Here is a 21,225-nt window from a genome sequence, read left to right as displayed (position 1 = left end):
ACGGAGATGATGGGAGGTTCGCGACAGAATGCTGTGTGGCCAGTGTGAATGCAATGTCGAAATGCTCAGGCCTGGCCACTAGAAATGTGGTCCGTGGACCGCAGCATTGGCATCACCTGGGAGCTCGTCAGAACTCTAGCCCCGACCTCCCACCTCGAAATCTGCAGGGGGTTCCTATGCCTATGAAAGTGTGAGAACGTTCCGGGCTAAGATCTGAGCTGGGAGAATGGTAACTGCAGATGAGTGGAAAGAGCAGGTTACCAAACAACGTGTACAATGGGATCCAAATTATGTTAGGCACATGTCACAGAAGCACGAACCAACATGATAAGATTATTTGTGGCGTTATAGGCCATCTCCCCCCCCCCCCCTTTTCTTTTTTTTTTCTCTTTAGTATAAGGTTTATTTGCCGTATTTAGCAAATAAAAATACAGAACAATTCGTTGTTTATCTGAAATTCAAATTGAATCCAGCTCCTGTATTCTAACTGGAAACCCTACTTAGTGCTTTACAGTTTCTTTTGAATTGAGTATAATGAACATGTACTGCTTTTGAAATTAGGTGGAAAATGTAAAACGAAAACATTTTAAACTGAGATGAACCTATGTAACTCGTAGGATGACCATTTCTTCTCTAAGCGGAAGTGTGACGTGCTTATCCTCAATAGACGCTGTTATTGATCCTCCGGAGTAAGAACATCTAAGTGATAAATTATTAGTAGCCATAATGTTATACGGTGTTGTAGAATGCACCGGTCCTGATTTGAAGGCGGAGCTCAACTGCTTTGGCGCTGAATAACCTGAAACAGGACTCTTAATCTCTCCTAGCTTAACTACACGTTTTTTATACGGGATAAAAGGCCCTGCCGAGTGGCGGTGTAGTAAAGATCACGCACGGGAACGCGCTTTGGGAGCCGCACAGCACTGTGTAAGTCTTCATCGTTCATCCCATCCGTTACATAGTAAGCAATAGCAGGAGTCTTGGATTGTGAAATTTGGGGGGCTTCTCACCCACGGCGAGAATAAATGAGTATTTCCGGAAACTTCTACAGTTTTCACAAGGCCCCAGGAATCTTCCCACCTCCCTCAGTCGGGGTACTTGACACTTGCAAATCTGCAGGGGGAGTTTCCGGGTTAGCTCCGCGCCCCAGCCCTCTTCCAAAATTCCAAGTTGTGGAATTCCTTAATCCGCCGGGCTCTAGGACCACTCCTGGTGGTTCCCCGCCGGGCAACTCCAGCTCCAGAGGGCTGTAAATTACCTTCTTGCAACGGCATTGGCTGGGAGGCGCCTGAGGGACAGCAATGCAAGCCAATGGGAGACCACCATTCTCAGACGCTCACGTAGTCAGAACCACTCCGGCTCGGGGTTGGGGTTTAACCCGTTAGAGGCGAGTTCGCAGTGCGTGGGAAAGTTGCCGGTAGTAAACGTGCCACGTTGCTAGGAAGGGAGAGTCATGAACTTGGCGGAGGCCGTCGTCCTTAAGCCATCAACTTCATCCTTAACCGTATGAGGTCCGGGGTCCTTCCTCTGTGTTTGTAGGAATTTCTTTCCTGCTCCAGCGACATGAGGCTTTTCTTGTGGAACTCGGTCCTGACGCTGCTGGTCACTTCTCTGAGTGGGGCGCTGATCCCCGAGCCAGAAGTGAAGATCGAAGTGCTCCAGAGGCCGTTCATCTGCCATCGCAAGACCAAAGGGGGGGACTTGATGTTGGTCCACTACGAAGGCTACTTAGAAAAGGATGGCTCTTTATTTCACTCCACGTAAGTAATTCTACCCCGCAGGCAAAGCGATGAAGAACCCGCCCACCTATCCCAGCCCCTGGGCAGGACAGCTAGCGTGCACCAAGTTTTACCATATTTTTTAAAAAACTGAAATATCTCATTTCCTCCTTTGGGGAAAGGAAATGGTTTAAAGCCAATCTTATGTAAGGAGATCTTTGCAGGTCTTATTGGAAACATGTTGTCAAGATAAAGAAGGACGACTTATTATTAGAAAATAATTTTTATGATTATAAAAATTAGACCTAGAGTCTTCCATGTCTCAGGACCAAAAACCTAGGACCTAAGTGGACGACGGTGATAGTCATGGGCCACTTTTCAGCAGTTTGCTACTGAAGTCTGGTAACTGCTGAGGGCACTGTTGTCTGCAGCCTCCGTGTAAATAGTTAGGAACTGCCTACCTTGAGAATGCTGAGGAATCATAAATGGACCCGTTTCTAAAGCATGTTTGCCATTTCTAGAACCACAGCCTATGTGGTAAATAAATAAAGGCTTAAATCCCTTTGCCGTGACAAGAAATGTGCCAAAACTGCAGTCTGTTGGGTGATAGATTCTTTTTTCCCTTTTTTTCCTACCCTTCCCAGATTTTCTACAATTGGAACAAAAGTTCCTTTGATCATGGGAGAAATGGAGGAAAAGAGGAAGTAATAGCCTTTATCTAGACTTAATGAAACCTAGTAGGGTGACTTCCCTTCTCACATACTAGATACACTTGCATAGAAGAACACTTTCCTTACTGTGCCAAAAGGGAGCTCACTGGGACTCAGACTCTACTCAGCCCTCAAGCCCTCTAGTAGTTTCACAGCTTGGTTTTCTTGGGCTGGCCTTCCTTTAGCTCATGAGCCTGTATATCTCGACCGTTCTCTTCTTCCTCCATCCTTGAGGGGCCATTCCTCCAGGCTTTCCTGCATAGCCCCACCGTAAACCCCGGTGGAGAGAGGTGGGCCGGTCTGAGTGGGGATAAAGGGTGGGATAGGTGGAAGAGCAGCCTTTTCCAGCTATCAGAGCTGTCAGCAGGCTGTACATAAGGAAAGTTTGTAGGCATGTGAGAAGATGCTGTACTCCTGACTCTCAGTCTCTGTGTAGGTATGGACACGTGTGTGGGGCCCAAGAATCAATAATAGCTTCTGTTGAGGGTAAATTCTCTTTAGCCCTCCTCCTCCTCCCCAAACTCATCCACTTTTAAGTATTTCTCTGCCTCTTTTCTTAGTAGCCTTCCTGGGACAGCATCCCTTTGTGATTAAGACCTTGAACTTTGCAGTTAAGTCAAATACTGGCGCACTTAACCGCAGATTCCTCACCTACAAGATACACTTGCAGGGGAAAATGGTACTTACCCCATATGATCATTGTTAGAATTAAAAGAAGAAAAGTACTTGGGGTAATACCTGGTATATGGTAAATGCTCAAATAACTGTAGATTGTTTTAAGCCCTGGCCAGGTAGCTCAGTTGGTTAGAGCAGTGGTCGGCAAACCGTGGCTTGCGAGCCACATGCGGCTCTTTGGCCCCTTGAGTGTGGCTCTTCCACAAAATACCACGGCCTGGGCGAGTCTATTTTTGAAAAAGTGGCATTAGAAGAAGTTTAAATTTAAAAAATTTGGCTCTCAAAAGAAATTTCAATTGTTGTACTGTTGATATTTGGCTCTGTTGACTAATGAGTTTGCCGACCACTGCGTTAGAGCATCTTCCTGATACACCGAGGCTGAGGGTTAGATAGATCCCCAGTCAGAGCACATACAACAAGCAACCAATGAATTCATAAATAAGTGGAACAACAAATTTCTCTGTCTCTCTTTCTCTCTCTCTCTCAAAAAAAAAAAAAACACAAAAAAAAAACAAAACGAAACAGTAACACATTTTTAAAATAATAATTGTTTATTGTTTTTATTATGATGCCATCTGCACTTCTCTAGCTAAGTCAACAGTGTGAAATTTGCATCAAGAAATTTGAGCAAAAAAAAAAAAAAGAAATTTGGGCAGTGAATTGAATTATATCATAAAGTTGACATGTGTGTGTGTGTGTGGCTGTTTTCATTAATTTCCAAATTTAATCACTATGGGTGGGAAAAATGTACTCCAACAATAAAAAAGTTACTAAAATGTTCTAATGTGTTTTCTTTCTATTGTAGCCACAAACATAACAATGGTCAGCCCATTTGGTTTACCCTGGGCATCCTGGAGGCTCTCAAAGGTTGGGACCAGGGCTTGAAGGGAATGTGTGTAGGAGAGAAGAGAAAGCTCGTCATTCCTCCTGCCCTGGGCTATGGGAAAGAAGGAAAAGGTAATAACAATTCACATTTTTCTGTAGCACTAGAGTTCTTTCTAAATTAGGAGACAGAAGTCAGTATAGCTACTATGTATTTTCCCCTCTAGCAGTAAATAGAAAATTTGTATTTCTTTGGGAAATATAATTATGTCTTGATTATTATTTGAAATGGCCAATTAAAGCCATAATATCTAATGGCCAACTAAGCTAACAATGAAAAAAGGTTCTGGAACCTTCAGCTCTAGTATTATTCACATTGTTCACAATCTGATGGCTTCTTTTGTGTATGGGTGTGTGGTACAGCATTCATAACGTAACATTTACCATTTCACCATTTTTAAGTGTACCATTCAGTGGCATTAAGTACATTCACATTGTGGTGCAAATATCACCGCTGTCCATCTCCAGAACGTTTTCATCCTCCCCAACGGAAACGCACCAATTTATTTTAACAGAGCGAAAGGATAGCTCACTCAACATACGTGTGTTGATGAGTCGGACCTTTAAAAGATAGGCTATTACGGCATCACATGCAATTTTAGATGTGGGCAGTATGTGACACTCAACTGAAGTTTCCCACAACAAAACTTATTAAGTTTTTTAATGATTTAACTTAGACAACTAGTGGAGTGACGTGAAATGAGTTTAGCAGAACCGAAGCAAGTGTGCTAGCTGGCCCAGGGCAGGCACCTACACCTGTGGTCTGAGTGGGACCCTGTGCGGCTTTCTAAAGGGCTGCTTACAGGAGGCCAGAAGGTGTTTCAAGCATAGGATGTGCATGTGGCCGATAATTCCCTTATTGTAATCTAATCTAAGGGAATAGACTGGTATCAGAAGAAAGATTTGTGAATAGCGATGTCCATTCCTGTGTTGTTTCTAATGGCAAAAAAATTGGAACCAACGTAAGCGTATAATGAGAAGGGTTTTAGTGCAATAAAATAAGGCCCAGTTACTTAAAAATGGCATTTCAAAGCTTAAAAAAATTATGTCCAAAATGTGTATAATATAATATTATATATGAAAGTAGAAAATAAAGCTATCGTATATATTATACTACGATAGTAAGTATTAGAAAAAAGTTTATACACATACAGCGTGAATCACAAAGAAATAAATAAGAATGTTAACAATGGGGCTGGGAATTATTTTTATTTCTGGTTCTACCTCTTCCAAATCCTCTGCAATGGGCACATATTACCTACATAATGAAGAAAAAAAATTTTAAGTAGTCATTAGAATAAAATGAAGAACCACTCTGAGGTAATAGGAATATGGACTTCGCAGTATCCTTAGGTCTAAAGTTTAATAAACCATTTACAAAGTGGGAACCCTAGTCCCAGTTTCCTGGGAAGAAAGTAGGGGTCATACATGAAGAATTGTATCTTCTAAAATGGGACTTGCAATTGCTGTATAAATCTTATGCATAGAATCAGATGTACTAACAAATTAATTCCTTATTTTAATAATAATCCTCTTAGAGAAGAAAATCAAGTATCTAGAAAATGTTTCTCTGATGTTCAAATGTATTCTTTTTTTTAATTTAATAAATCTTTATTGTTCAGATTATTACAATTGTTCCTCTTTTTCCCCCCATAGCTCCCCTCCACCCGGTTCCCACCCCACCCTCTGCCCTTACCCCCCGCCCCCACTGTCCTCATCCATAGGTGTACGATTTTTGTCCAGTCTCTTCCCGCACCCCCCACACCCCTTTCCCCCCGAGAATTGTCAGTCCACTCCCTTTCTATGCCCCTGATTCTATTATATTCACCAGTTTATTCTGTTCATCAGATATTTTTATTCACTTGATTTTTAGATTCACTTGTTGATAGATATGTATTTGTTGTTCATAATTTTTATCTTTACCTTTTTCTTCTTTCTCTTCTTAAAGAATACCTTTCAGCATTTCATATGATACTGGTTTGGTGGTGATGAACCCCTTTAGCTTTTTCTTATCTGTGAAGCTCTTTATCTGCCCTTTAATTCTGAATGATAGCTTTGCTGGGTAGAGTAATCTTGGTTGTAGTTTCTTGCTATTCATCACTTAGAATATTTATTGCCACTCCCGTCTGGCCTGCATCGTTTCTGTTGAGAAATCAGCTGACAATCATATGGGTGCTCCCTTGTAGGTAACTGTTTTTCTCTTGCTGATTTTAATATTCTCTCTTGTCTTTTGCTCTTGGCATTTTAATTTTGATGTGACTTGGTGTGGTCCTCTTTGGATTCCTTTTGTTTGGGGTTCTCTGAACTTCCTGGACTTGTAAGTCTATTTCTTTCACCAGGTGGGGGAAGTTTTTGGTCATTATTTCTTCAAATAGGTTTTCAGTATCTTGCTCTCTCTCTTCTTCTGGCACCCCCATAATTCTGATGTTGGTACGCTTGAAGTTGTCCCAGAGGCTCCTTATACTATCTTTGTATTTTTGGATTTTTTTTTCTTTTTGTTTTTCTGGTTGAGTGTTTTTTGCTTCTTTGTATTTCAAATATTTGACTTGATTCTTGCAATCCTCTAGTCTGCTGTTAGATCTCTGTATAATATTTTTTATTTCAGTCAGTGTATGCTTAATTTCTAGTTGGTCCTTTTTCATATCCTCAAGGGTCTCGCTAAATTTATTGGCCTTTTCTAGAAAATTCTTGAAAAACCTTATAACTGTGGTTTTGAACTCTATATCCAGTTGTTTGCTTTCCTCCATTTCTTTCATTTGTGATCTCTTTGTCTCCGCATTTTGGCTGCTTCTCTGAGTTGATAGAGTGGCTTTGTGTGCTAGGTGTCCTATAGGGCCCAGTGGCTCAGCCTCCCCAGTTACCTGAGGTGGACACTCTTGGTGCACCCCTTTGTGGGCTGTGTGCACAGTCTTGTTGTAGTTAAGCCTTGATTGTTGTTGGTATCACTGGGAGGAATTGACCTCCAGGCCAATTGGCTGTGAGGATCAGCTGTGTCTACGCTGGGAGAACTTCTGTGCTAGAGACACCCTTATGAGACAAGACTTGCAAAAGCCTCTGTGCTCAGCTTGGATGGGGCAGAGTCTCAGGGCAGAGCAGACAGCATTGGTTTCCCGTCAGCCCTGCCCTAATAGGCCCCTGGGTCTCAGTGTCCCGTGGTAATCACAGCAAGCACCTCTGAGAGAAAGCCGCCCTCGAGTTCCGTCTGCTGCCAGACAGTCCAGTTTCTCCCCAAATGAGTCTGGGTCCCCAAAGTCTAGCCCGGAACTGGAGTTCAGTGCAGTCGGGAGCTTTTGTCTCCCTCCTGCTTGAGAAAGCCAGCCACGTACTCAGTTGTCCACCCTCTCCGCGCACGCTACTTGGTACCTCTGCCTTCCGCATTTCCTCTGAGTCTCAGTGTGCTTTTCTCTTTCCTGACAGTCCAGTTTCACCCCATATGAGTCTGGGTCCCCAGAGTCTTGCCTGAAACTGGAGTTCAGCACAGTCGGGAACTTTTGTCTCCTTCCCACTTGAGAAAGCCAGCCGCGCACTCAGTTGCCAGGCCTCTCCGCACACATGCGTCTCAATACCTCTACCTCCTGCAGCTCCTCTGAGTCTCAGTGTGTTTTTCTCTTTCCTTCTAGTTGTAGAATTTCCACTCAGCCAGCCTTCCTGTGGTTCTTGATGATGTCCGTTTTGTCTTTTAGTTGTAGTTTTGAAATTGTTGTGCGAGGCAGCAGTTTAGGTGTTTACCTATGCCGCCATCTTGGTTTCTCCTCAAATGTATTCTTCCACCTTCTGTATCTTTATCTTCTCACTTTTAATATTTATACATATAGTACTAGTCAATTACTCTTTCGCCACCCTGCATTTAACTCAATTTCACTTTATAACAAGTAGAGATCTAAATAGGAGTCATTTCCTTCCAGTGAGCACCATGAAACTAACTCTGCGAATATGTGTTAACGCTAGTTCTGTAGTCCTGTAGCACCTCGTTTGCATGCCGCCTTCGGAAAGGCACCGGTTTTCCTGACGACCTAGTGCATGCCCCTTCTCTGTCTAGATCTGCAACGGTAAGGCTTCAGCACGCAGCGTGAGTTTTGTTCCTTCAGCACTTACAAGTGCCCTTTTGTGGAAATATGTGGGATGGGGAGGCCAGGAGTATTTGTAGTGTTTATCTAGACCTGTATGTTAAATATAGTTATAAGGAAACAGTTGAAAAAATTGTCTCTGCTTCCCAGAAAAAAAATTTTTTTAAGGTCCCTGGGACTTTAACAATGCACTTCTCACTTTTAAAGATTTTTATCTCCCTTCTCTGCAATGTGTTTTAATTTATCCCCTCTCCTGAAATTTCTTCAATATATGTTCAATGGCCTAACTTTCTGAAATTGTTAATTCTTTCTGAAAATTTTTTTTTAATTTTTATTTTGGAGAGAAAGAGGCAGGGAGAGGGATAGAGAGACAGAAACATCGATGAGAGAGAACGCTGTCTCCTGCATGCCCCTCACTAGGGATTGGGGAGATTGAGCCCCCAACCCAGCCATGTGCCCTGACCGGGAGTTGAACCTGTGATCTCTGGGTTCATGGGTTGACGCTTAACCCCTGAGCCACACTGGCCAGGCTTGAATTGTTTTTAAAGCCTGCAAGAGAGTTATATCTTAGTAACATATATTGAGAGCTTACTATTTATCAAGCAAAATGGTAAGTATTTTGCATGGACTTACCTTCCTTCATCTTCCCAACAGATTCTGGAGGTGGGCATTATTATCATTTGTGTTTTACAGGTTGGGAAACTGAGGCTTAGAGAGAGGCAGAAGTACGCTGCAAACCTGGATAGTATGACACCAGAGTTCACCCAATTATAAACTGCCTCCATTGGCAGAAATGGCAGTATGATATATATTGCTAGGTCAGGACTTTCTGACTCAAGTTAGTAAATCACTGTACTATAATTAACTCTGAAATATCTCAAGCACTTTAAGTCATTTTTGACTTAAAATATGTAATGCCTTAATTACATTTGAAATTTTAATACCCCAGGCCATTAGGCATGTGTGTGTGCATGTGTGTGTATATAGAACAATTTCTAATTGCAAAACCAAAATCAGACTGCTTTTGATCTATTAATTTGGATTATTTCTTCTTTATTCTATTTGTTTGAGTCAAATATGATTATAAGTAATTTCCATTATATGTGATAATCTTAGGAGGGCTCTTCATTTAATTAAATTAAAAGACTATTTCATCTAGTACCATAAGTTTTCTATGATCAAAATTTGGGATCTTTTAAATACAACTGAAACCCGCCCCCCCCCCCCCCCATTTAGGTAAAATTCCCCCAGAAAGCACACTGATATTTAACATCGACCTCCTGGAGATTCGAAATGGACCCAGATCCCATGAATCATTCCAAGAAATGGATCTTAATGACGACTGGAAACTCTCTAAAGATGAGGTGACCATTCCTTCCTCCTCCTCTCTCTTTCTTCCTTTCTTTCAGCGCACTTGTTTTAGAAATACGTTTTTAAAGAAAATTTATTTTTAATTTGGGTAAAATGTTATTTATAAAACTTCTTAAAGTGCCTATGCTTTGAAAATGGACTTTTTCATAGGAAATCATTGTTTTGGAGAGAGAGATATTGAGACTTTAAAAACACTATTTATTCTTTTGCTTTTTTCTCTCTCCCCAATGCATAAAATAAGGTTGACTATTTTGTCTTGCCCTAAGTTTTTGAAAGATCCATTTTGTCAAGACAATTCCCATTTCGGAGTTATTGTATAAGAAACAGATATCCTGATAAATAGTTGTCATAAGGCAGTTGTTGAATATCATTAAATGAGCTACTAGTCCAGTCTGTGATATTGACTGACTCAATGCAGGTATCTTACAAGTAAGAAGTATTAACGAGACCATTATTTTGTAGGTTAAAGTGTATTTGAAGAAGGAGTTTGAAAAGCACGGTGCGGTGGTGAATGAAAGTCATCATGATGTTTTGGTGGAGGATATTTTTGATAAAGAAGATGAAGACAAGGATGGATTTATATCTGCCAGAGAATTTACATATAAACATGACGAGTTATAGAGATACATCTGTCCATTTTATATAGCAGCCATCTTTAAAGAGCTGGCAAACGTCTTTTAAAGAAAGTCTTATTTTTTAACATTGTTTTATTCTTTTCTTGCTTTGTTTTTTAAAAATTTTTTATATATTTTTCTGCATATTATTTAAAGAACCCCTTAGGGTTTCTAAGTGCCCATTTCTTTCTGGTGAATTACTGGGAAGAAAAAATGTTTTTATCTTTGAATAAGGAGAATTCTGGACCGTTTTCTACTTTCACCTATAAAGTCTTATTTGTAACTTTAAAATATTACAATGGGGACCTTGCCCAACTTAAGAGCAAGTATATCACAAATCAGCACCCTCTGTTTCTGCTTCCCCCCATTTTCGCTAAGTTAGATACTGACATTTGCAAAGCCTTTTGCAATAACCCAAAGCTTACTATTTTCATGTTATAATGAAAGTGTTATCTGCCTTTGATTCTCTGCTTGAAGCAACAGGAAGATGGTTGTTGAACTTTACTTGTTAACAGTTACTGCTTTACTGAGGAGATGTGCAATGCTGAAGGGATTGACAAAGTTAATGACTTATAAGTGTGTATACATTCAACATTCTGCCCAGGACTTAAGCTATAGTATAAGGCTTGGTTCCTGATTGCTACTGACTTATCATGATAAATAGAACCAATTATTTATGTTTGTTTCTTCCTAATAAAATGTGTCAAAATATTGTAGATGAGGTAGAAAATTGTATTTAGTCCGTGTTTACTTTTTAAGGCTAACCAATTATCCTTCCTGGTTTTTAAATTAATAGTCTATAACTAGTGTATTATACTATAGTAACATTATATCATGATTAGTTAACCAATCAAAATTTTCCCATTTCTGCCCCATCAGGAAATAAGGCAGACCCACAGTAGCTGCTATTGAATAAGGTCAAAAGTTTGGTAATTTTATTACGTTTTCTTCAATTGGCTTTTATTCTCAATAGTTTAAAAAGTGTCCAATTCCCCGTTTATTAAGCATAGTCTTTAGCCCTGGCCCGTGTGGCTCAGTTGGTTGGGTGTCACCCTATGCACCAAGAGGTCACTGGTTTGATTCCCCAACAGGGTACATGCTTGAGTTGTGGGCTTGATCCCCAGCAGGGAGCATGCGGGAGGCAGCCCATTGATGTTTCTCATTGATCAATGTCTCACTCCCTTCCTCTCTAAAAAAATCAATAAAAAAAGTCTTGTCATTTACAAAGTGACCTCAAATGTATCACCGACTTTAACTCTCATTGATCTGAAGTCCAGGAAAAAAGCTGGTGGATTTTACCTATTTTATAGGTGAGGAAATTGTCATTCAACGAGATTGTTGTAACTGTGGGCAACAGCTAACTTACTGAACCAGAGTTCAGTCCTCAAGTTCATTATCTTTTTACTGCCCTGTACCTATATTGAAAAGAAAAATTTTCTTTGCATTTACTGGGCCTAATTTTCTCTTCAGTTTGCTTTCCTAATTTTCTCTTCAGTGTGGGTCCTTATCCTTTGAAGATACTTTACTGGCTATTTCTGGTGCCATAGAATTGTCCCCATGATCCAGAAATGGCTCTGGTTTCTTTGAAAAATCTTGGGGTCAGCAATAAATTGCCTCAAAAACCCTGTGTGGTGTGAGGTTCCCCATGTGTATCTTAGTCCTTTCATTCCCGTTGAGCTCTAGATTTTTTCTTTTTTTTTTCTTTAAAGAATTATGAACAACTGTTACATCAGATACAGACTACTTTCACTGATTCTGTATTGACGTTTTCCTCACTAACACCTTTCTCTGGCGAAATCAGCTATGGCTAGAAAACTTCTTAAGTTCACTGCCCTTTCCTCAACCTGGAGCAGTTCGAAGTCACCGTACAGAAAGCCTTGGGCGGCATGATGTGGGGAAAGGAAGTAAGTAGCTTGTCATATGACGTTACTTTGTAGGAAGGTTAATGACGCTGTCTACTGCAGAGCAAGAGAAGTAAGAAGAATGCTGACTAATCAGGCAGCATATTCCTTCATCTCATGTGAATTTGTATCAATTCCCACCTAAACATCGAGACACAAGTATGAAATGAAAACATCCACTAGGTTAGGTTGTCTTTAAGTTAACTGCCTTTTTCGGTTTAGTCACCTCTTTGCACCTTTCCGTTTGTGGGAATAATCAGACGCCGGCTGTGACTTCACATGTGTATCATTGGACTCATTAATCCTGCTAGCTGTGTCCTATTTAAATTTGTAGGACTGTGTTATGGTATTCTTTTCAAAAATAAAGATTATTTGGAAAAGAATTGGTTTTCTGAAAATTTTTTTACCAATTTCTTCAGTAGTTTTATTGATTTTCTTAACTGTTCTTCCTAGGTTTTATATAAAAACCAAGGGAGGAAGATGGACAGGTAATTTGGGGAGATGTATAATGACCCTTGGAATGTGTCTGATTACTCTGTTTAGATATAGTTGTAAGGAAAGCTGTGGTTTGGTTCGATTGTTTTGAAACAAATAGGCATTAAACCTTGAGCATTGAAAGCAGTAGTTAATAGTGAGTATTGGGTACTGGAGAAAGTGTATGTGGGGTTTTTGTTTGTTTAATGGTGGTAGTTATCACTATTGTTTTGTGGGTTGTTGTTTTTGTTGTTGTTAATCCTCACCTGAGGATATTTTTCCATTGATCTTTTAGAGAGAGTAGAAGAGAGAGGGAAAGACAGAGAGAAACAGCAATGTGAGAGAAACACATTAATTGGTTGTCTCCTGCACGCTCCCTGACCAGGGCCTGGGCCAGGGAGGAGCCTGCAACCAAGGTCCATGCCCTTGACTGGAATCGAACCCAGGACCTTTTGGTCCACAGGCCGATGCTCTAGCCCAGGGGTGGGCAAACTTTTTGATTCGAGGGCCACAATGGGTTCTTAAACTGGACTGGAGGGCCGGAACAAAAGCATGGATGGAGTGTTTGTGTGAACTAATATAAATTCAAAGTAAACATCATTACATAAAAGGGTGTGGTCTTTCGGCTCCTCGGGCCGGATAGAACAGCCAAACGGGCCAGATCTAGCCCGCGGGCCGTAGTTTGCCCACAGCTGCTCTAGCCCCTGAGCCAAACCAGTAGGCTGTCACTGTTGTTTTGGTTTGGGATTTTAGTGTGTCATGGGTGGGTGTTACGATGATTAATGCCTACTGAGTAAATTGGTGCTATAAATTACCGTATGTAATTAAATGAAGTGCTGGGGTGCTGTAAAAATAACAAGGAAATGATTTCTGAATCAGATGGGAGACAAGCTATTTGAAACTTTCTTTGTGGAAATGAATTTGTATTTCTCATCTTATTCACGATACAGGATATTGCTTACCTCTGTTCTGCTACTTCGATATCAGCATGCTCTCTCCTCCCTGCATCGAGCGTATGGGTGACTTCTCAGAGTTGTTTAGAAACTGCAAAAGGAGAAAAGAGAACTTGGTGCAATGTTATGGAAAAAAATATATTTTTCCACCTTTTTCTTTAAAAAGTGAAGTATCATTGTATTAATAACCCTACTAGATGAGAGAAAAGTGCCTTGACTTCTGCCAAATTATTCTTCTATGTTATTTTTTTTCTTTCAGAATTACCTATCACCCACTTCTTTAGAAGACTATACAGTCAAGAGATTTCGGAAAAAATAAAACTTATCTTTAAAATATAGAGGTGCATATATGTATATGCATGTGCATATTTGTGTGTGTATACGTAGTGTACTATATGCCACGTACAAACCATATACTGCACACACCTAAAGTTTCCTACTAAAGACAGTTATTGAAATGCTCTCTCTATCTAGTACATGATTTCCCCTCTGACATGTTGTCTTTCAGTTTAGCGTGAAGTTATAATTTAGGTTGGATTTCCTAGTGGTTCTCTAGATAAAACCAACAGTAATCTTTTTCACCGCTTGAGCTTGAGGTTTATCGAAGGGACTAAGTGGCTGGCTTCGACACGGTACGTAGGTGATGGCCGAGGGACAGGGAAGGAACACTTGGAGGTTCCTGGCGGTCCCGAGCCCTCTGTCTGTGGGCTCGTTCGTCGGCAGGCTCTTTGCCTCCCTGGACTGCTAGTGACGCCTCTGGGAGGCCATGCCTCCTGTGAGGACAGGTCAGCCAAGGATCGTCAAAGCCAACCTGAGGGCCTGTGAGCTAGACGAACGTCAGTTTTATTTTTATGACCTAAAGACAAATGACATGAGATGTTTATTGAGGCTTTCCTAAAAAACAAAACAAACAAACAAACAAACAAAATCTGGAGTAAAGCAAATGCTGTCCCCTGGTCTCTACTAACAGCTGAAGTATATGCCACTTGGGAATTTCCGGGCATTTACAAGTCATGTCATTAACTTGCTGGTAAAATCCCACACTGCGGCAGCTCAAGATGATGTCCTCTTTGGTAAACAGTTGCAGGAAAAACAATCCCACACACGATGTAAATTGAGGTAGTGAGGGGCAGTTTTCATTCATATAAAGAATGAAGAAAGGGTCGGGGCCCATTGGGGCTTAATTCCAGTTTCTTGCAGCATATTGATATTTCTCTCCCTCTCTGAAATCAATAAAGCTATATTAAAAAATAAACACTGTACATAGCATCAGGTGGACTGTTTCCATACAGGTAAACTAGGAAAACATATCTGTAAGAAAGAATTAGGTGGAAATTTCCAAAGGTCATCACAGAATCCTCGGGCCTGTTCTTTGATAGTCACAAGACGAACAATCAGCAATTCCCCTTTAAATTATCTGTACAGTTGGCTGAAGCCACCAATGGCTCCTAAAGGCAGAGCAGTGAGGGTGATGCATACATAATAATTTTTTTAAAAAAACTAGGTTCAGAACACCGATTAACTGTTATTTGAAATGAAATGGGAACCATTGAAATGACACATTTGAATAATTAAATTTAGAAACCCATCACCTAAATATAATGAATAGGATTTTATACTTTTTGCCAAAATACAATTTATGGTTGTCTAAATTAGCAATCTCCAAAGGGCTTGATGGATCATTTGAATTCTAAAAATAATTTAAAAATAGATTTTAATATTTATAATCTCTCCGTGTTGTCTATACTCAATATGGGCAGTAATTCCTTAGATTGATTTGAGGGCATTCTAAAGGTTTGTTTCTATGGTAACCAATTCAGAAGACTACCCTCCTAAACACGGTTGTCATGGAATTAAGGCAGGTGGTTGACTAATCTTGACTAATACTCTTCTTTCCCATCTTTTAATGGCTTTTCTGTTAACCCCTTTCTTTGGTTCTCATAAGATTATACACAAGACAAGCCAATTACTAAGAGGAAAATACCTCTATAAGCAATGTGCTAAAGGCATTTCTCAATTACACATGTCCTTCAAGCTCCTCAAAATCATTGCATAGGGTTCTTTAGACGATAATACTGGTTAGAAGACAAGGCAAAATTGTCATCAATAATATTTTTAATTGGTGTAGGTTTGGGTAACCTTCATTTATGATCATTTTTAAAACTTGTTTACATTTCCTAATATGCTAGATCAATGTATTTATCTCTGCATAATTCTTATGTTAACTTAATGGCAACATACAATATACACATGTATTACTTCTATACTTAATTTTCTTGCTTGCCTCTGACTTCTTGAGAGGAGAGGCCTTTTTCATCTTTGCAGCAATAGTGTAATTCCTAGTATAGGTGTTTGATCATGTTTCTTATTAAATTAGTATGTTGAAGATGTTCTATAAGTAAAGTGTGCATTTGTAGTTCTTACAATTGTGGGTCTAATTGAGTCTAAATCAAGACACTTGGCCCCTTAGGGACATTAAGATTATAGTTCCTAGACTTCCACATCTGCGCATGAAGGAGAAACTGCTGTGGGACTTGCTATCCTATTGTGACAAGTAGAAAACTGGACAAAATACAGGTTTTCCAAACGATGTTAAAGTAGAGCATTATTATGAAATCCTATATAATAAAAGCATAATATGCTAAGCATCTTACCGATAGGTTGACCATTTGGTTGAAGGCTTGACCAGCCACTATGACACACACTGACCACCAGGGGGCAGACACTCCGACCGGTAGGTTAGCTTGCTGCTGGGGTCCAGCTGATCAGGACTCTGCGAGAGGGCGGGACACACCCTGGATCCTTCCCTATCCCTCCCTGGCCAACCAACTCCCATCGCCCTGATCCGGACTGGGGGAGACAGCCCCGATCAGCCCCAATTGCCGGCCAGGCTGAGGGACCGTGCACCGGGCCTGTAGTATATAATATATATATTGGGCTACAGTTTTCTTGGTTGGACTAAATGCACAATAAGATCCCTTTGTGCTCCAAGAGTGTGCGTACCACTGCTCTGTTCTACAGCATCTGCACTGATTCCCTCAGCCCTCTCCTATCCATTTGCTCATGTGGCAAACCATAAGCATAAGCATAACGTTCAAAAGACATGCAAAGAAGTCTCCTTCCTTCCCTCCGTCCAGTCACCCAGTGTTCCCTGGTGGCATCTACTATTACAGTTTCTAATGTATTCTTCCAAAGATATTCTATGCAAATAAGAGTACAGGCATATATTTTTTTCTTCCCACAAATGATAACACACAATGTCTTGCACCTGGCTTCCCTCCCCTGCTTAGTATGGGTTGGGAATCTCTCATATCAGTACATAGAGATCCTCCTCGTTTTTAAATATCTGGTTAGCATTCCATTATATTGTGCTATTTGAATAGTCCCCAATTGATGGACATTTGTTTCTAATCTTTGCTAGCACAACTAATATAGCAATGGATAACCGTGTACTCATATCATTTCACACCTGTGTCATAACGGTAGGATAAATGCCAGACGTGGAATCCTCCAAAGACTATATATGTATCTGTTATTTGGGAGATATTACCAAATTGTCATCTGTGGAGGTTAGAAAACTTTTTGACTTTTGCTAATCTGACAGGTGGAAAATGCGACCTTGTATATTTGATTTGAAGGGAAGTGGGGGTGAGTATCTTTTCATGTGCCTGAGTGATATTGCCTTAGTTTTCCTGTGAACTTTCTCTTTACAGGATAGTCTTTTTTGCTATTTCATAAAAGGTAGAGTCTGTGCTGTGTTAACAGGTAGATGGTTATGTCTGGACCAAATACCTTGATGCCAGATTCACACACACACACACACACACACACACACACACGCACCCTTGGACGTCTGTTTGTGTTACTAACCCAGGGATGAAATCGTGGCTTTGCTACTTGCTGTGTGACCCTGGGAGAGTTACTTAACTTCTTTGGGCCTCACTGCCAAGTATCCCGCATAGGGTCTGGCATATCAACATGACACAGGATGGCATCTTTAAAAGCAGGGAATTGGCTTGGACATGTGAGTCAACGACGTACAGGACACGCTTCTTCGAGGGGAAATCTCGCTTAGGTACTGAAGCCCGAGCATAACCACCAAACGGCGGAGTCCTGGAGAGGCCCCGGGAGGAAGCGGGGCCTGGCTCCTGCAAGCCCGGGTGTTCCCTGTGGAGACAGATGCCAGCCGGGTGGTGACTTAGAAATAACAATCGAGCAAAGAGCCACCTTCTGCCGGGAGATCCGCCCTGGCGGCAGCTCCTCCTGCTGTCAGGCACCCTCCCCTACCCGGCCCAGCGCGGTGCTGCAGCCCCAGCCCCCCAGACAGGCCAGTGCTGCGCGGCTCCAGCCCCGGGTGGAGGAGGGGACGGGGGGCGGGCACCGGGAGGCGGGGTGGACCCGCATCACGTGAGCCGTGCAAACTGGAAGCGGGGGCGGCGGGCCGGAGCGCCGGGAGTCTGAGGGGGGAAAAGCGCCGACGGCCGCTCCGCCACTGCAGCTGCAGCCCCGGATGTCGCCGCAGTAGCCGCGGCCGCAGCATCGGCACCCGCAGCGGCAGCACCTGCAGCAGCAGCAGCAGCAGCACCCGCGCCCTCGGCGCCGCAGCATCAGCGCCGCAGAGCCGAGCCTGAGCCGCCGCCCGCAGGTGAGCCTCGGCAGGCGCGACCCGGAGCGCTGGGCATCCGCACCGCGTCTCCCGCTGGTTCGCTCCCAGCCGCCATCGCCGGGCCCGGGTGACTCGGGTTTGTGGGCTTCGGGGGCGCAGGACAGGGACGCCCCACCCTGGGCGCGAGCACTGCAGCCAGGTCGGACCGTGTCCCGGCTCTGCACACGCAGCCCCATCCTGGCCCCATCTTCCCTTAACTCTCATACCCCCTCCCGCCCCCTCCCGCACACACACTCCCCAGCCGGCTCTTCCTGTTTTCCTAGTCTTGATGTGAAGTTGCTGCCCCGCGAGGGCTGTGCCTGTGCGCCCTCCGTCCCCGCCACCCCTGGGGCCGCTCCCAGGGTGCAGGGCTCGCTGGGGCGCGGGAGCGGGCCTGGCACTGCCCCGGAGGTCACGCACCTGCCGCGGGTGGGTTCGCGGGGACCTGGCTGCCTGGTGCGGCCGCTGCCCGTGGCCCGGCTCTGTCCCCGCGTCCACCGGTGCGGGATCCCGATTCGTGTCCGGGGACTGCCCTCCCCTAAGGGCAAGCACGGCTGCTCATTTCAAGGCCGGGACTTAACACGACTTGCCTTCCAGCCACACCCGGGGCGGTTCTTGTGGGGAAAGGGTGTCGGGCAGGTTAACGCGATGGCGCTGGGGTAGGGGGCGGGGGGCGAGGGGGGTTGGGGTGGGGTGCACTTATCCATCCTGAGACGATGATCCGCTTCAGTTAGCCTTTGCGTCCTGGGTTCTCTTGTCTGTCGGGGCGCCGATCAGGGGTGACATCACTCGTGAGGTCTGAGACGAGTGTGGTCTGCAAAGCAGGAGCGTGAACTTTAGAGAATAGACGAGAACTCGGATTGAAGGGTTAAACACGTCCGTTGACTGCAAGCGCACCTAAGGAAGCTGTTAGGTGCTGTGATGGAAACCCAGCCAGGGTTCTGCTACATAGTACGGGCTCCCGGGATTTGCCGTTGACTTCTGGCTTGCAAGCGTCCTGAATGAGGACGTGGCAGGCTTCCCGGCAGGGTGTGAGTCTACTGGGTTCCGGGCCTGACGAGACCAGGCATCCCTTGCAGAGGAGACCCGTGATCATTCAAAATGGCAGCAGGAAGCATCAGGCCAGAGGGAGCAGCAGGGACCAGTCTCACCCGCGGCCCCCTGGCTCAGGCCTGGGTGAGGGAATCTGGGGAAGGCAGGCTTTCCCCCCGGGGTCGCTGCAGCAGCCCTAAGGGGCAGGGAGTAATTTTTGCAGCAGACTAGATTTTAGGCTCCTGGGGAGGATAAGCGGGAAATTTGAGGAGCTGTATACTTTATGTTCTCTAACTTATCAAAAGCGGGTGCAAAGACCCAATTAAAACGCTCTGTGATTCTGATCTGATTTCCTCCAGGTTCCGCTGAAGTGGATTTATGTGGCTGCTGATGTCTGTTTGATGTATAACCTCATTGTTGCTTTGTACCAACAACTGGCTCTTGAGAGAGAGGGGTGTCTAGTGTCAACATCATCCAGGAATAGTAGACATAACAAATGCCAGGTCCTTAGAGCCAGTCTCATTGCAGAACTCGATTTAACACCGTGACCAAGCACCCAGACATCAGAGGATGGTAAATTCTTAAAAGGTGACTCATTTCAGGATTTCTCTCTCTCTCTTAAGCAGCCTTCCTTTCCCATTTCACTGCTGTACTGCCAGCCATCTTCTCATTTAGGAAGAGGAGATGCATGAGGCAGCATTTGTTTGAGGGATAATGGGATGGAGGGAGATTAGCACAGAGGTCAGGAATGGTGATGCTGGATGCAGCCTGAGAAAACACTGTGTTGTCAACTCCCCTTGTACAGCCTGGGAGGCTGAGACCAGCAGGGGATGGGGGGGGGGGAAGGGAGGGGATATGGGCCACCCCCAAGGTCATATAGCTGGTTGGCAACTGGCAGTGAGGACTGAAATCCAGGTCCTGAAACTCCCCCAGTTCAGGGTTTCACATGCCACCCTGGGAGAATAGGGCGAACCTGTCATGAGCGTGGCAAACAGGGCAAGCCGAAACCAGACTGTACCATGAACTTAAAAATCTATAGGTTCCCCAACTCAAGCCCATTTAACTGCTTAAGCTGTCTGCGCCTCATTTCACATTTTGTGGTGACTAAACTGCTTCTGTATTTAAACTCCAAAGACATTACTTTCATCATTATCTTTGAGGTGAAAAATGTGTTCTCTGATTAGAAATTAGTTGATGCTTGCGGAGAACCGATAGGCCAATTTTTTTTTTTTAACTAAAAGAAAACGAAGTGGGATATAGAATAGCTTTGGAATGTATCTAATTTTAAATACAAGTAAATAACAAGCCTGATTTAAAATGCTTTGAAGCAGCACTGAAGACAGCCCTTTTCTGTAATTTGTATTTGAATTCTCCGAATCATATACCAGTGACCTGAGATCTACCAAAGGAAAACTAGAAAAGGTGCCTGGGTTAGTATTTGTGCAGAGGTGGGAGGATATGGAAAACCCTTCTGGGCATTCGGTACCTTCACCCGAGTGATCTGCAGAAGGAGAAGGTGGGCGGCTCGCAGGCAGCAGGGAGAGTAATTTGCGATGGTGAAGTAGTTAGGAGCCAGGTCTGGCTGGGTAAGTTGAAATAAGTTGTGTGCCCTTAAAAAAACAAGTTGCGCTAGAGCATGAATGTGAAGATTCATTCATTGAAATCCCCCTGATATGCCAAAGATGTTAAAATTCACAAGTTTTAGAAAAATATAGGGTGTCCCCCCAAAATGTATACACACTTGAACAGCTGATAACTCACTTAATTTTCACTCCTTTTCAGGTTTAACTAATTTGAAATAATGGGTGAAGCCAGACTAAGCTTTGAACAAAGAAAATTTATCCAAAAGTGCCACTAGACTTTTTTATGGGGGTACATAAAAGATAAAGTTTACGGTACAAAACTGGCAGCAGCCGATGGATTTATGGCACACAAATACCGAACGAAATGATTCTTGATGTTTGCGATTCCATTGCTCCGCATCAGCAGTGCCTGGACCAGACTGTCATCAGTTTGAAAATAGGCACTAACAAAAAAAAATTACTCATTTCTGTAGATTCTTTTAACTGTTGAAAATGAACTGTATATTAATAAACACTGACTTTATAATCATTCAAAGTGTGTATACATTTTTGGGGACACCCTGTACATAAACTCATGCCATTTGTGTTTATTGGAGAACA

The 21,225-nt window shown here is 43.1% G+C and overlaps 2 protein-coding genes and 1 long non-coding RNA gene across 4 annotated transcripts in view; 2 read left to right on the top strand and 1 right to left on the bottom strand.

Moving 5' to 3' along the window:
* The first annotated feature begins 1,371 nt into the window (after nt 1–1,371).
* FKBP14 (FKBP prolyl isomerase 14) lies at nt 1,372–12,314 on the top strand. The gene is made up of 4 exons (XM_080666045.1): nt 1,372–1,760; nt 3,909–4,060; nt 9,289–9,416; nt 9,886–12,314. Exons 1-4 carry the CDS (start codon nt 1,564–1,566, stop codon nt 10,042–10,044), a joined length of 636 nt encoding a protein of 211 aa, XP_080522171.1. The 5' UTR covers nt 1,372–1,563; the 3' UTR covers nt 10,045–12,314.
* LOC308247236 lies at nt 5,798–19,063 on the bottom strand. Its single transcript, XR_013960475.1, has 5 exons — nt 18,908–19,063; nt 18,431–18,824; nt 16,020–17,532; nt 13,375–13,456; nt 5,798–8,145 (listed from the first exon to the last, which is right to left on the bottom strand). It is a non-coding gene; the product is annotated as an uncharacterized lncRNA (long non-coding RNA).
* Nucleotides 17,344–21,225, top strand: part of SCRN1 (secernin 1) — a gene marked incomplete at its 5' end in the record, with an annotated part of 52,365 nt that continues 48,483 nt past the window's right edge. Inside the window, one exon of one of the 2 annotated variants that reach the window (XM_080666044.1) lies at nt 17,344–17,402. In XM_080666044.1, the coding sequence (XP_080522170.1) occupies nt 17,344–17,402 (59 nt within the window). Of the gene's footprint in view, nt 17,403–17,765; nt 18,011–21,225 lie in introns of those variants that run through there. The other variant, XM_080666043.1, reaches the window with a different exon arrangement.

This window comes from Plecotus auritus, assembly GCF_963455305.1.
Source record: "Plecotus auritus genome assembly, chromosome: 4".
Lineage (NCBI taxonomy): Eukaryota > Metazoa > Chordata > Mammalia > Chiroptera > Vespertilionidae > Plecotus > Plecotus auritus.
Note: the sequence above shows the minus strand (reverse complement) of the source record. Positions and strands in the feature narration are given on the sequence as shown.

What these genes read in the sequence shown, in the direction of transcription:
- FKBP14 (XM_080666045.1), top strand. Translation starts at nt 1,564, where the DNA reads ATGAGGCTTTTCTTGTGGAACTCGGTCCTGACGCTGCTGGTCACTTCT. An exon ending in GGCTCTTTATTTCACTCCAC is followed by an intron (nt 1,761 to 3,908) that starts GTAAGTAATTCT and finishes TTTCTATTGTAG; the next exon opens with CCACAAACATAACAATGGTC. An exon ending in GGAAACTCTCTAAAGATGAG is followed by an intron (nt 9,417 to 9,885) that starts GTGACCATTCCT and finishes ATTATTTTGTAG; the next exon opens with GTTAAAGTGTATTTGAAGAA.